Source organism: Lynx rufus, unplaced genomic scaffold, assembly GCF_022079265.1.
Source record: "Lynx rufus isolate CCGP_SWC_20201006 ecotype Redwood Valley unplaced genomic scaffold, mLynRuf1.p SCAF_17, whole genome shotgun sequence".
In the NCBI taxonomy this organism is placed as follows: domain Eukaryota; kingdom Metazoa; phylum Chordata; class Mammalia; order Carnivora; family Felidae; genus Lynx; species Lynx rufus.
In genome coordinates this window covers 14680354-14696710 of record NW_025814831.1, presented here as the reverse complement: position 1 = coordinate 14696710, position 16357 = coordinate 14680354, and the positions used below count along the sequence as shown (strand labels likewise).

At 42.3% G+C, this 16357-nt stretch overlaps 1 protein-coding gene across 3 annotated transcripts in view; it reads right to left on the bottom strand.

Moving 5' to 3' along the window:
- Window positions 1-13527, bottom strand: part of NRDE2 (NRDE-2, necessary for RNA interference, domain containing) — a 55674-nt gene extending 42147 nt beyond the window's left edge. For all 3 annotated transcript variants that reach the window (XM_047080232.1, XM_047080231.1, XM_047080233.1), the window contains exons 1-2: window positions 13349-13527; window positions 163-271 (exon numbers count right to left, since the gene is read on the bottom strand). In XM_047080232.1, coding sequence (XP_046936188.1) covers window positions 163-271; window positions 13349-13412 — 173 coding nt within the window. In that variant the 5' untranslated portion in view covers window positions 13413-13527. The remainder of the gene's footprint in view (window positions 1-162; window positions 272-13348) is intronic.
- Between the last annotated feature and the right edge of the window lie 2830 nt (window positions 13528-16357).

Sequence of the window (16357 nt, the reverse complement as noted above, 5' to 3'; positions counted from 1 at the left end):
GAATGAGGTAAGGAAAAACAGTCAAAGATCACCTCACTGCTTGAAGTGAAAAGAGTTCTAATTCGCTCTTTTATCACAGGGTTTACGGAGACGCATTATTCAAACTAAGCTACAGACTACACACTGACAAAAACTGGAAATCCATCTTTCATAAAAACCTACCTTGTCAGAGGTGACCCTTCAGAAACCAGGGCTGTGGCCCCTTCAGTTTGTTGGCTCAGAGAGGTTATGGCTCCAGCACAAAAGCTTGGGTTGCTCAGCCAGTCTAATTCTGCACAGGCGAAAGAAAAAAGATCAATGAAGTGAGCTCGATGGGATTTCTAGAGCAGGCAATCCATCTTACCGGCTGACGTCCTAATTCACAGCCAGTGTCAGCCACACGTCGTGAACAGTCCTCAGAAGCCGAAGGGAATCCATGAAATTTTTATTTCCCGGGGCATGGGGCTCTAACACACTCTAAAATATTTAAGACCGAAATCCTCTTGTGATAGCAGGCTGTGGCTTAAGCAAAAGCCACATAACAAGCGTGGCTTAAAAAGCAACAAGGCTTTATGGATTCCATCCACACTTCAATGAGCAGGAACGCTTCCAAAGCACTGGGTTTTAATGACCTCGCATTTGATTCAGACAATTCCAAAAAGTTTAAAAATCAAAGCATGCACAAAAGCCTGCCATGCTTGATACTGTTACAGGAGATTAAGATATTTTTCTTTAAAAAACATTCTGTTTTGGGGGCACCTGGGTGGCTCAGTCGGTTAAGCATCCGACTCTGGCTCAGGTCATGATCCACAGTTTGCAAGTTCGAGCCCCGCTTCGGCTCTGTGCTGACAGCTGGGAGCCTGAAGCCTGCTTCGGATTCTGTGTCCCCCTCTCTCTCTGCCCCTTCCCCGCTCACACTCTCTCTGTCCCTCTCTCAAAAATAAACATTTAAAAAACAAAAACAAAACAAAAAAAACAGTACTCCTCTTTGAAAATAAAAACACAAGCTGTCAACTTTTCCAATGCTAAAATTAAATAAAACATTAATAATGATTATCTCTGGGGGTGGTGAGATTAAATGTCCAAAATTTTTCCTCCATTAATTTTGAAGTCCTCTGGAATGAACTATTTCTTAATTACTAATTTTCTAACCTTTTAGGAGCCTTAGCTGTGAAGGAAAAAAAAAAAAAACAAACCCTGGGGTGGTGGCAGCAAGGGGGCTCCTGGGGGGGGGGTTTGTATTTTGTCCTGTTTTGTTCTAGGACAAGGCCAGAGCATGTTCATGCGCTCAGGAGAAAGAACCCGTGAGATGGCTAAGTTAGGAGATGCACTTCCTAACAGTCATACTGGGATATCATCTATATACCATAAGGGTCACCCATTTAAAATGTACAATGCAAGGGGCGCCTGGGTGGCTCGGTCAGTTAAGCGTCTGATTCTTGATTTCAGCTCAGGTCATGATCTCATGGTTGGTGGATCCAAGCCCTGTGTCGGGCTCTGCGCTGACAGTGGGGAGCCTGCTTGGGGTTCTGTCTCTCTGCCCCTCCCCCAGCTCACATTCTCTCTCTCAAAATAAACATTCTTTTTAAATGTACAATTCAATGGTTTTTAGTATACAGTAAAATATTGGATTGCAAGTTACTTGTTCTGCGAGTGTTCCGCAAGACAAGCAAACATTTTTTTTTTTGAAATTTATTGTCAAATTGGTTTCCATACAACACCCAGTGCTCATCCCAAAAGGTGCCCTCCTCGATACCCATCACCCACCCTCCCCTCCCTCCCACCCCCCATCAGCCCTCAGTTTGTTCTGTTTTTAAGAGTCTCTTATGCTTTGGCTCTCTCCCACTCTAACCTCTTTTTTTTTTCCTTCCCTTCCCCCATGGGTTTCTGTTAAGTTTCTCAGGATCCACATATGAGTGAAAACATATGGTATCTGTCTTTCTCTGTATGGCTTATTTCACTTAGCATCACACTCTCCAGTTCCATCCACGTTGCTACAAAAGGCCATATTTCATTTTTTCTCATTGCCACGTAGTACTCCATTGTGTATATAAACCACAATTTCTTTATCCATTCATCAGTTGATGGACATTTAGGCTCTTTCCATAATTTGGCTATTGTTGAGAGTGCTGCTATAAACATTGGGGTACAAGTGCCCCTCTGCATCAGTACTCCTGTATCCCTTGGGTAAATTCCTAGCAGTGCTACTGCTGGGTCATAGGGTAGGTCTATTTTTAATTTTCTGAGGAACCTCCACACCGTTTTCCAGAGTGGCTGCACCAATTTGCATTCCCACCAACAGTGCAAGAGGGTTCCCGTGTCTCCACATCCTCTCCAGCATCTATAGTCTCCTGATTTGTTCATTTTGGCCACTCTGACTGGCGTGAGGTGATATCTGAGTGTGGTTTTGATTTGTATTTCCCTGATGAGGAGCGACGTTGAGCATCTTTTCATGTGCCTGTTGGCCATCCGGATGTCTTCTTTAGAGAAGTGTCTGTTCATGGTTTCTGCCCATTTCTTCATTGGATTATTTGTTTCTCGGGTGTGGAATTTGGTGAGCGCTTTATAGATTTTGGATACTAGCCCTTTGTCCGATATGTCATTTGCAAATATCTTATCCCATTCCGTTGGTTGCCTTTTAGTTTTGTTGGTTGTTTCCTACAAGCAAACATTTCTAGTAAATTTTAACCTGATAAACAAACGGTGTCTTGCAATACAAGTAGTATGTGATTCAGAATGTCACATGATCACAACTGAGCCAATGGTTCCCCTCTCTCTCTCTCTCTCTCTCTCTCTCTTACTGAGGGATTGTGGGTGATCTCCCATGCTCGGTCTCAGGCCGTGGTGTCTGGAAGAAATCAGTGATTTTTCAGAACGTTGGAAGGTGCCCACAACTGGTACTAGTGTATTTTTTGTCACTTCAAAGCACCTACAGACAGTCCTCTGCTTTTCCATTCAACAGTAAGCTTAGGAATGTTTAGCTTCATTCTAGGTCAGGCTCCTTGCAGATATAGATGCTTTCCTCTGCTGCCTTATTGCCAGTTACATTAAATACAGTATATGACAAGAGTTCATTAATACTGTAGTCAACTTCCGTGTGAGCGTATACAACGGCCCCATGCAGAAAAAGATTCCACTGAGCCAACAGACAGCAGTGATTCCATTAATGATAGTGAAACTCGTCCTACACAATAACCCTCCTCTCTCGTCTCCCTCACACCAGCCACGAAGGTTTTCAAAGGTAAGTACAGGTTAATTTATTTTTCTTTATATGTTTTCTTTATTATTTTGTATTATATTATGGTACTGTATCATTTATGTGAATATTTTGGGGTTGTGGAATCATCTGAGTTTCCATGATTTCTCATGAAGAGATTCACTTTGCTACACAAGTGCTTTGGATTACAACCATGTTTCCAGAACAAATCATACTTGCAAACCAAGGTTTTACTATATTTAGAACTGGGCAGGGCACCTGGCTGGCTGAGTCGGTGGAGTGTGCAACTCTTTTTTAAAAAAAATTTTTTAACATTTATTTATTATTGAGAGACAGAGGGAGACAGAGCATGAGCATGGGAGGGACAAAGAGAGAGGGAGACACAGAATCCGAAGCAGACTCCAGGCTCTGAGCTGTCAGCACAGAGTCCAACGCGGGGCTCAAACTCACAAACCGCTAGATCATGACCTGAGCCGAAGTCAGACACTTAACTGACTGAGCCGCCCAGGTGCCCCTGGAGTGTGTAACTCTTAACCCCAGGGTCATGAATTCCAGCTCCGTGTTGGGCATAGGGTTTACTTAAAAAAATATATATTTTAAGTAAAAAATATCTGTGTTTTAGATTATATATGTATATATGCTTGTGTGTGTGTATATATGTATATGCATATATATGTACATACATATACATAGATATGTATTATGTATATATGTATATACACACACATATATATACATGTATATACACATATATATGTGTGTGTGTGTGTGTGTATATATATATATATATATATATATATAATTGTTCAATTATCACCATAATTTTAGAACATTTTCATCATCCCAAAAAGAAACCCCAGACCTATTGGCAGTCACCATCACTCATCTCTGGCTCTCCCACCCCCAGGCAACCACTAATCTGTCTCTACAAATTTGCCTGTTTGGGACAATATGATTTTTTTTTTTAATTTGAGACAAACAGAGGGGGAGAGGGAGGGGGAGGGGGGAGAGGGAGGGAGAGAATCTTAAGCAGGCTCCACACTCAGCACAGAGTCCAACACAGGGCTCGATCTCACGACTACAAGATCATGACCCAAGCTGAAATTAAGAGTCAGATGCTTAACCGACTGAGTCACCCAGGCGCCCCCAGGACATTTAATATGAGATCATACAGCATACAGTCTTTTGTAACTGGCTTCTTCTACTTTGCATTATGTTTTCAAGGTTCATCCATACTGTAGCATGTATTAGTAGCCGTTCCTTTTTATCGGCAAATAATATTCCATTTTACGGGTAGATCACATTTTGTCCACTGATCAGCTAATGGACGCTTGGGTTGTTTCCCTTTTTTGGGTGTTATAAACAATGCAGCTATAAACATTCATGTACACGTTTTTATATGGACACATGTTTTCATTTCTCTTGGCTAGACAGCCAGAATTGCTGGGTCATGTGGTGACTCATGCTTAGCATTTTAAGGAAATGCCAGACTGGTTTCCAAAGTGGCTGCACCAGTTTACGTGCCCGTTAACAATGTAGAAGGATTCTAATTTCTCCAAATCCTTGGCAACTTGTTACCGTCTGTGTTTTAGATTATAGTCATCCTAGTAGGTGTGATGTCTTTTCTCATCGTGCTGCTGGTTTCCATTTCTCTGGTGACTAATGATGCTAAGCATCTTTTCATGTGTTTATTGGCTAATATTTGAACAGAAATAGTCAAATACTTTGCCCATTTTTTAACTGGGTTGTCTTTTTAGTATTGGGTTGGCAGAGTGCTTTACATATTCTTTGTTCTAGTCCCTGATGGTTACTGCATCTTAGGAGGAAGGAACAGAATGTGTGCCCCGTGATGACAGGTACTTTGTTTTACTCAACTGCTGTATCCATGGGACCATGAGCAATGCCTCGCATAACATCAGGAGGCGTTTAATAAATATTTGTGGAAAAGAGGGGAGACAGGGAGGGAGGGAGGAAAATTCCTAAGGAGGAAAGGGACATTAAAACAAAAGGGAAAGAGAAGGATTGTAACTCTTTAAGTGCCTACTGTAGGCTAAACACCAGGTAAAGCACTTTACATTCTCGTTATACCTTTTAAGCATCAAAACAATCTTCTTTGGGAGGTATTACAATCTATATTGTACAGAAGGAAACTAAAGCTCAAAGGAATTAGGTAATTTGTAAGGTCATACCCACTGAGGGCTACACAGCTGTTCGTGCAGTCTCTTTGCTACTGTTTCCTTTTCCTTCTGCGGTCTGGATCTGATCCCTGGCAAGAGGTATGTGAAAAGTCTCTGTAGCTCACTGAGATCATGATTATTGCCAAAACAACTGCATTGTGTCATGAACAAAGGAAAGGACGGAACAAGCAATATGCAAAGAGAGGTGCTCTCAACATATATTTCACATACATAAACATATTACATATTTTACATAAATATTTGAGACAGTGAGGACAGCGTGGAGGAAATGTAAAGAAACACAGAGGTCAAAACAACATAAAGTGTGTAACTCTCCAAAGTCCTTCAGAAGTCCTCCAAAAATAAGAAAAAGGGTTTTTAAGGAAACAATCAAGGCTTTGCCAAATGAGACCACTGTGGGAAAAAAAGTAATGTTTACAGAACTAAAACGCTTGGGGTTCTAACCCAAATCATAACTGACCTTCTCTGTGACCTTCATCTCAATCAAATGACCTTTTGTCGGGGCAAATGGTATTTCTACCTGACAAGTTACTGCTACTGCTTTTTTTTTTTTTTTTTTTGGTCCTGGTAGCACATTAGCAGTGAACATGCATGGAATATTAGAAGTAATCATCACTGGATGTTAGGCATGCAGGAATTTTGGAGATAATCAGTTGAGGGATTTTAAAACTTTTTTTTAGCTAAAGAAAACACCGCTTAAACAAAATCTTCCCGAGAAGCCCAACCTACAGAACAGCAAAAGCAGGGATGCTTCCTGGGGTTCAGAGGGAGGGGGCAGGTCTGAGAAGGCTCTCCAGAGCACAGCCCGGGCACCACTCCCCCATTTACAGAACAACATGGGAGGTCCGAAGAAGTCCAGTCCTCTGGCCAAGGGCACACACCCAAGCCTCGATCTGCACTCTGCCCAGTTCTCTCCACCATACACCATGGCGATTTTCATTCTGTGATCTCATTACCTGCGGGGCCGTCTTCCCACTTCATTCTAAGGTCCACAGCTCAAATCCTTACAGGGACCAGGGGCGCCTGGGTGGCTCAGTTGGTTAAGCACCTGACTCCAGCTCGGGTCATGATCTCACAGTTCGAAGTTGGAGCCCCGCAACGCGCTCTCTGCTGTCAGCACTGAGCCCATTTTGAATCCTCTAGTCCCCCTCTCTCTCTCTGCTCTTCCCGCCCCCCCCCAAATAAACAAACATTAAAAGAAAAAAAAAAGGCTGACTAAAGAAAATCTTTACAGAGACTGGATTAGTAATGATTCCTGTGATAGCACAGAGAATGAAAAAAAGAAAAAGACAAAAATATTTTGCCAAATAAGGAAATTGGTTTACAACTCTTACATCCGAGTTTTCAGCTCCCACCCTCCTCCTATCCCTTCCTTTCCAAGCTAAGTGCAACATGAGGGCAGAGGTCATGACTACTCACTCCTGTATTCCCAACCCCTAGCACAGGGCCTTGGCACAAAGCAACTGGGATCAATAAATATTTGTTGAAAAAACAAAATGAGTGAGGATCTGAGCCATATCTTCCTATCTTTGTATCCCCAGCACCTAATATACTGAACTGAAGCAATTTGAGATTGTCAAAAGTATGCCATTATCTAGGTATAAAGTACAACCATTTTAATTCTTCCAGTCTTCACTGCAAATGGAGATTGAATCATTAAAGAATAAAGTACTGAATACCCACTATGTGGCCAGGCACAGTCCTAGGCTTTCGGGGTAGAGAGTGACTAAGGCAGGCCAGGTCTCTCTGCTCATATGGTATTTATACTTAATCATAACCTTACTGTTCACATAACACATGTGCATTGTGAAATTAAATTTTGGTTATATGGAATCCTGGAGAAAGTTATCTGAGATTAAACAATGCTTTATTAATCAGAATGCAGTCTTTTTCTATATTTACTTACATCCTCACAATTTACAAGTTCCTTTGACAGAAGTCAAATATGTATTTAGATAATTATATCAACAAATATTATGTATTTAGATAGTTACATCAACACCATGCAGGATGTAACATATTACGGACAGGTTGAGCAGGATACAACATGCTTGGGTTTAAATGGAGAAGCTGCCTGGCTGACAAACCTTTTGTCCCTGCAGGCTGGTAAATGAGCATAGGTTGAACCTGCCTGGAAATGAGCACTCTGCTACACACACACACACACACACACACTCCTAAGAAAGGAAGCATGGAAGCATCAGGCAAAAAAACACTTTAGGAGCTTTAGAGCCTGGCTGGCTCAGTCGGTAAAGCATCTGACTCTTGATTTCAGCTCAGGTCATGTTCTCACAGTTTGTGAGTTTGAGTCTGCACCGACATCACAGAGCCTGCTTGGGATTCTCTCTCTCTCCCTCTCTGTGACTCTACCCTAATCAAATGCACGCACTCTCTCCCTCCAGATAAACAAATAAAAAAAAAAAAAGAAGAACCACAGCATGTGTAATTTTACAGAAAATTATATAATGAATCATCAGTAAGTTGACATTCTTTTTATCACAAGTTTATTATATAATGCTATCTCTCCATCACTAGTGAAAATGCTTTAATTCAATTCCACTGGATACAGGGATGAAGAAATCACCACGAACAGATTTAAAAATTTTTTAACATTTTTTGAATCACAACTGGATGAAATATCCAAGTTCACCCCCTTCCCATTCTATTGTAATAAAATAGCACTGATTCACTGGTTTAAGTGAACTCAGGTGAGCACCACCCCTCCAGGAATCATTCAAAAAGGCATTTCTAAGGCTGACTATAACAAACGAACATATATATTAGGGAAGGGGATTGTCCCTTTAGTAAGACTGAGTCAAGCTCTTCATTTTGATCGAAACCTTTATTTTCTGACAAGGAAACTGAGGGAGGAAACATTTGTTCAGAAAGCCCCAGCAAACATGGCTAAGCACTGAGTTTAAGGTGATTACAGAGAACCTAACCAAAGTCAGCCCTTCTACAGAGCTAACCTACAATTTGAAGAGAACCCAGGGATCCCAAAAGTAATGTTTAAACGACCCAACCCCCAACATTCTAATATCACAGTGTGACTCAGAACACAAGTCTTTGAGTCAGAAGGAGCTGTGTTCAAATACTGGCCTTACCGTTTACTGGTTGGGCAACTCTTAACAAAATATTTAATCTCTAAGTCTCTCTTTCCTTTCATTCGGCATATTTTATTTTATTTTTATTTCTTATTTCTAGGAGCTAGGAACACAAAGCAAACAAGACAAACCCAACCTGACTCTCAGGGTACTGACACACTGGCAGTCACACACAACGTGACAAATGTCAAGATAAAGAAAATACATGGGGTACAAGGAGAGCACATGGTCCCAACCAGGTATGGGTCAGAGAAGGCTGCCTGGGAGAACATCTCCGTCGAGACCTGAAGGATGAGGGTAATCTGCTAGGGAGAGTCTGGGCAGAGGAAATGGCTGCTACAAAGGCCTGAAAGTGCAAACACAGGGCTCTGGGAAACAGCAAGCTATTATGTCTGGACCCCTGGGAGGGAGAGCAACTGGGGGCAAAAGGAAGCTGGAGAGGTTAGGGGCCTTCAAAAGGTGTCAGAGTTTGGGCTTCTCCTAACAGCCACAGACAGACAGTAGACAGCTCTGAACAAGAGTGACAAAGTCAGAGCCAGGGTTCTAAAGATCAGCAGCCAAGAGGAGTATTTAAGAGCACGTGTTTTGGGGGTGCCTGGGTGGCTCAAGCCATGATCTCATGGTTCATGAGTTCGAGCCCCGCATCGGGCTCGCTGCTGTCAGTGCAGAGCCCGCTTCGGATCCTCTGTCCCCCCATCTCTCTGCCCCTGCCCCACTTCCGCTTTCTCTCTCAAAAATAAAAGAATAAATTAAGAAAAAAAGAGCACGGGTTTTGAAGCTGGACTGCCTGAGCTCAGATCCTGGTTCTGAGGCTGAAAAAAGGACGGCCATAAAGAAGGATGAGATCTTGCCATTTGGGACAACATAAATGGACCGAAAGGGCTATCATGCTAAGTGAAGTCAGAGAAACAAAAATACCACACGATTTCACTTCTGTGTAGAATCTACAAGACAAATGAATAAACAAACAAAAAGCAGGGGCTCCTGGGTGGCTCAGTCAGTGGAGCGTCAGACTTTGGCTCAGGTCGTGATCTCACCATTTGTGAGTTCGAGCCCCACATCGGGCTCGCTACTGTCAGCACGGAGCTTGCTTTGGATCCTCTGTCTGCCTCTCTCTCTCTCTCTGCCCCTCCCCTGCTTGCACTCTCTCTAAACAAAACATTTTTAAAAATGTTTTAAAAAACAAAAAGCAGAATCAAACTTCTAAATACAAAGATCTGATGTTGCCAAAGGGGGGATGGGAGGATGGGCAAAATGGGTGAAGGGGAGTGGGAGATACAGGCTTACAGTTATGGGATGAATAAATCACAGCAAGAAAAGGCACAGCATAGAGAATGCAGTCAATGGGATTGTAATAGTGTTGCACTGTGACAGATGATGGCTACACTTGCAGTGAGCATAGCGTAAGGTATGGAGTTGTTGAATCACCATGTTGTACATCTGAAACTAAGGTAACACTGTGTGTCTACTGAAATCCAAATATAAAAGGAAGTCCGGTGCTTCTATGTACAAAAGAAGACCAGAAACAGTGTAAATGTCCTTAACAGAGGATTGTTTGAATAAACCATGTGACATCACACGATGATGTTCTGTGCATCAGTCAAAAGAAATGAGGAAGATCTCATACTATGCTGTACGGTGATCTCTGGGATTCAAGCTAAAATGCAGACCAGTAGGCATTAAAGAAGGGAATATAGTCACTCATATTAAGGGAGAAAAAAAATGGAAGGATATCATTGACTAATTAAAATTCTAACTTGCAGAGTAAGGAAAGTAACAGGCTGGAGGAACAAAGATGGAAGCCTTTATTTCTCTGGATATACCCGGTTTACATTTTCAACCTCAGAACCATGTAAATGTTTCACAACACTATAAAACAGGACTGATTCAAAAAGAAGAAAAAAGCAATCCCTAAAAATTAAAAATATACCTAATTGTATAACAAACTGTTGATAACACCACAGAGAATTACTTCAAGTGATCTTAAAACACAGTAATTTGACCACACATCTGCTGCAGGATAGGTCCTAAGGACAAAAAGAATCACAAAGAAATACTAAACTATTTTTTAAGCTTATTTATCTTGAGAGAGGGAGAGAGAGAGCATGACAGCATGCATGAGGAAGGGGTGAGAGAGAGAGAGAGAGAGAGAGAGAGAGAGAGAGAGAGAGAAGGAGAAACCCAAGCAGGCTCTGCACCATCAGCACGGAGCTGACGTGGGGCTCGAACCCACGAACCAGAGATCATGACCTGAGCCAAAATCAAGAGGTGGACGCTTAACCTACTGAGCCATCCAGGCGCCCCAAACTATTTAGTATTAGTCACAATACTACTGTTATTTTTAACATATACATAATTGTATTGATGGCATTAGGAACTAAGATTTTCAGTGTAAGAAGAAATATAAATATTAAATTACAAATTTATATACAGATTACATATTACATAATAAAAAGAAATTAAGTAAAAATCTCACAATCTTCAATTTGGCCCGGAAATATCACTGTGAATTCATGATGTATTTTTCTCTTCCTGGTTTTGACCACTGAAAATGTCTAGAAATAATGGCAACCCAGTGCAACTAGCACTCCGAACACCAATTTGTGGTTTCAACCTCCCCGAACCATTTTCCACTAAAAGAAACAATGGTTTTTAGAGAAACAGCCAGTTCCAGGCCATAATGGAACATATAAGTGATGAGCTCTGGGCATCCTTTAGACCAGAAAGCAAGAAAGCAATTAAAGACATCTGGGTCATGTCAAAAAAACACATACCAACTTAATTAGACTCCCATTAGCCACGGATGGGACAATGTGAGCAATAGAAAAAATATCTGCAATGGATTGAACTATAAGTGTTAAAAATTCAATAGTCTGTAACGAAAGCAGGGAAAAAAAGAAACACCTAATTGGTCACCTCTAAAAATTGTAAGGACCCCAACTCATTTTCTGAAAATTGGCAAAGAGAACACATCAAGCATTGTCGTTCCTGCCAGAACTGTATTTCAGGGTATCCCAATAGTGTTGACAGGAAGTTTATAGAATAATTGTCACCTCGGTCAATAGCAAATACCCCAACGAAGTATTTTCAGTTAAAAACATTATACCTGAATCTAATTAACTCTCTAGATCTAATTGCCAGCTCACAAGAAATACTGGGATAGAGAAGCATGCTAAAGGACACCAGGAGGATTTGGTGGGAAATGTCCACAGGACAGATGACTCAGTGTCCTCAACAAATAAATCACAAGGGAAAATGGAGGGGAAGGAGAAAGTGTTTTATATTAAAAAGAGACTTAAGAGATATATCTACAAAATACACTGTTGTATCTTTTTTGGATCCTGACTTGAACCAACATTAAAAGACCATTTGCAAGACAAGTCGGGAAATCTGAACAGACTAGAAATTAGATGACATTAAAGAATTACACTTAATTTCATTAAGTGATGCTTAGATTTTTTTTTCATAAAAAGCTCTTTTACAAACATTATCCTGATGCTGAAGACCCCCAGAAGACATTCGATAAATATCTTAAGATAAATGACAAGAGCGACACTCCCCTTTAAACCTTCTATTTCACCTTCCCCCAGTAAAGGATAACCCCTTGGCAGTTACTGAAGTCACCACCCTTCCTTACCATCGTCTCAATCACCCTTCCCAAGACTCCTCTTCATGCCTCTGTATTTCCAAACTGGGCTGTTTGCAGTTTTCTGCATAGGTCCCATGATTTCCTTCCTGCGTGTCTTTGAAGGCCCTGGAATGCCCTTCCACTATCTCCATTTGTTCAAATCCTACCCTCTTGAAGACCCCTCACAAAAGTTAGCTCCTATATAAAGCCTTCTTTGAAATTCCCATGTTGCAATAGCTCACCTGTGCCACCTATAACATCTTACCTTTTCTGTTACTTTGTGAAATACCTATTATTGGTCTGTATATTCAGCAAACATTTATTGAATACCCTACCACGTTTTGGACCTGTGCTAGGGGCTAAGTATGCTATCATGTATAGACACTGTCCCTGACCACATGGAGGTTAGGGTCTAGCGAAGGCTAGCCAAAAACTACACTAACTATATAAGAAATGACTCACAATTATGAGAAGCATTACCAAAAAAGAAGCGTGTGAACTAGAAAGGATATAAAAAGAGGTGCCAGACACAATTGGACTCTGCCACGTGGGTGTACGATTTAGGATTAAATACTCTACATTACAATTCACTGTGCCTCACTTGTTAATAACGCAGATTTCCTGGGAATGCTTAAGGCTTAAAACGAATATGTAATACCATCACCTGGCACCCAGGAGACCCTCAATAAACAGTTCTGACTCCCAGCACCTGCGCCCTTGCGGAAAGAACTTGCTTTTTTGATTAGGCTTTGGGTCCTAATCCCTAGCTTTGAGTCTGACAAAAGCTATGAACCCAATAAGCATTTCAGAAATGAACCCAATAAGCATTTCAGAAATCAGTAACACGGAAAAGGAAGAAAGATGTGGTAAGAACACCCAGCATCTACATCAGGAATCTCCTTGAAATGTAGGGTACTATTATCTACGTTTTATACATGAAGCAACTGAGGCTCAGCGCAAGAATGAGGTCCAAAAGCATGACAACATGCAAGTCCCAGCTCCAGGGCCTCTCCTCGGTCTCTTTTTCTCCATCCATTACTCCGCAACTCAAACCCAGAAGCCAGGACGAGGCCAGGAGCCCTTCCCAGAAGGCTTTGCAGCGCCGCTGAGAACTCTGGGATACAAAGGGATAAACAAATCCAAGGCAAGGACCGAGACCTAAGACCGAGAAACTCCTTTGTAATCTCGCCGGGTGACTTCTTCACCCCTTCTGTTTCCTTACCTTTCCTGGCGCTGCCGCTACCGGAAGTCTCACCAATGCCTGCAAAGGCCGGGAACAGCGCCATGACGGCAGGCCGCACCGCCGTCCCCCTCTCCAGAAATGGCGCCGGCGAGCGGACGCCGGTAGTGAGGCCTTCGCGGTTGCGGTGCACTCTGGGAAGTGTGGTTTTTCCCACTCGCACTCCCTGGGGCTTGACCCGGGGACCTGGCAGGGCGAGGAGGGGCGGGGCGGGGCGGGGCGGGGTGGGGCGGAGCCACATCGCCGTAATTGATACTGGAAGGCTTCTGTTAGAACCCGGAAGTGCAGAGACCGGATGTGGAATTGTTCAGAAAGTAGTAGGAGCTGGGATTCCGGTTGACCCCTGAACTCGCACCGTCACTAAGTGGGTCACATTAATCAAACTTTGAGGTTCAGTTTCCTCATCTGCAAAATGTTCGTTAGATTAAATGAGCCTTAATAAGGTGCTTAGTTGGCATTGTGACTGGCGCATGGAGAGCACTTGATGAAAGTTAGCTATTATGTGAGTTGTGACTGCAGATCCAACTTAAAGCCACGTGAGATAATTCCGTTTACCATTTAAAATACCTTGGGGTGCCTGGGTGGCTCGGTCGGTTAAGCGTCCGACTTCGGCTCAGGTCATGATCTCCCAGTTTGTGAGTTCAAGCCCCGCACTGGGCCCTGTGCTGACAGCTCAGAGCCTGGAGCCTGCTTCGGATTCTGTGTCTCTCTCTCTGCCCCTCCCCTGCTTGCGTGCACTCTTTCTCTCTCTCTCTCTCTCTCAAAAAGTAAATAAACATTAAAAAAAATTTTTTTTTAATTAAAAAAACACCTCAGGTTCTACCAAAACCCCTGGCTCTAAGTTATCTCAATTGGAGCAGCATCTGCCTCCTTAGCAGATGACTGCAGAGCGGAGATGCTGATGGTCCTCCCCAGTGCTCCATGTCTTTCTACTCCAGAAAAATAAGTTATATGGAGGGTTTAGGAAAATCAAACCTTAATAGTAATGTTTCTGTAATCAGAAGGAATCTGGGCATGTTAGATATTTTCGGTGCTACAAATGCATAGGAGAATTGGGCTTAAGAGAGCACCCTTATAAGAACAATTTAAAGGGGCGCCTGGGTTGATTACCTGGTTGACCATCTGGGACTCTTGATTTTGGCCCAGGTCGTGATCCCAGAATCCATGCTGAGCCTGGAGCCTGCTTAAGATTCTCCCCCCCACCCCCTTCTCTCTTTCTTCCTCTGCCTCTCTCCCCTGCTCGTGCTCTCTCTCTCAAAATAATTAATGAAAAAAATTTAAAAAACAATGTAAATTTGGGGGGGGGGTATTTATTTGCTGAGAAAGAGAGAGAGAGAGAGAGAGAGAGAGAGGAAGCTGGGCAGGAGCAGGAAGAGGGAGAGAGAACGGATCCCGAGAAGGCTCTGCACTGCTAGTGTGGAGCCCAATGCGGGGCTCAAACTCACAAACTGTGAGATCACGACCTGAGCTGAAATCTGGAGTTGGATGCTTAACCAACTGAGCCACCCAGGCGCCCCTAAAAAAAACACTTTAGGGGCGCCTGGGTGGCGCAGTCGGTTAAGCGTCCGACTTCAGCCAGGTCACGATCTCGCGGTCCGTGAGTTCGAGCCCCGCGTCAGGCTCTGGGCTGACGGCTCAGAGCCTGGAGCCTGTTTCGGATTCTGTGTCTCCCTCTCTCTCTGCCCCTCCCCCGTTCATGCTCTGTCTCTCTCTGTCCCAAAAATAAATAAACGTTGAAAAAAAAATAAAAAAAAAACAACACTTTAAAGTGTACAATCAAGGGGCGCCTGGCTTTGCAGTTTGACCCCCCCCAACTGGGTGTAAAGATTACTAAAAGCAATTAATTAACAAAAACAAAGTGTATAATTGAGTAACTGATACAAACCCCCTAATTTTAAGTCGAAACTTTATGAAGTTTAGGCAGAGTTTCAGAACATCAAAGAGAATATAAAGTTTACTATATGTGTAAGTATAATTGCTTAGCTTTATAAAAATTAATACCTGACAGGTAATTGAAGTACCTGAAAAGGAAATGAAATATATTAAATTTATAAATTTATATGAAATATATAAATACAGAGCAAAGGTCAGCAAGCTTTTTCCTAAAGGGTGAGAAAGTAAATATTTTGGGCTTTGTGAGCCAGAGGGTCTCTGTCACAATTACTCAGTTCTGCCGTTGTATTGGGAAAGCAAACATAGGTAATAAACACATAAACAAATGGGAGCGGCTGTGTTCTAACAAAACTGTGGTTACAAAAACAGTGAGCCACAGTGGACTTGGAAAGTGTTCTGTATTACATTGGGCAGTGTTTGATTAACTATCTTTATAAATTGAAACAAACATTATTCAAGATCCCTTCAAGGTATTGCTAAAATTTACTAGGCTTATAAATCAAATAAAATTTGTAAGCTGAACTTGAACATTTAAGAACATTGTTCTTCAATGAAAACATTTATTCCTGGGCACCTGGGTGGCTCAGTTGGTTAAGTGACAAACTTCAGCTCAGGTCATGATCTCATGGTTCATCAGTTTGAGCCCCATATCGGGCTCTGTGCTGACAACTCAAAGCCTAGAGCCTGCTTCGCATTCTGTCTCAGTCTCTCTCTGCCCCTCCCCCATTCAAGTTCTTTCTCTCTCTCTCTCTCTCTTAAAAAACATTTATTCCTTTATAGTCAATAGCCAGTTTTCAGGAAATGAAAAAGCGGAAAATGTTAAAACACCAGGGGACACAATCAGCAAAACCCTGAAACTGTATAAAACAAACCATCTGGTTCTTAGAACAAATAAAATACAAGGGAAAAAATCAAGTCAAAAAGAGACATACAGGGGCACCTAGCTAACTTAGTTGGAAGAGGCTGTGACTCTTGATCTCAGGGTCATAAGTTTGAGTCCCATGTTGGGTGCAATTACTTAAATAAACAAATATTAAAAAAAAAAAAAGAGGGGCTGGGGCACCTGGGTGACTTGGTTGGTTAAGCATCCAACTCTTG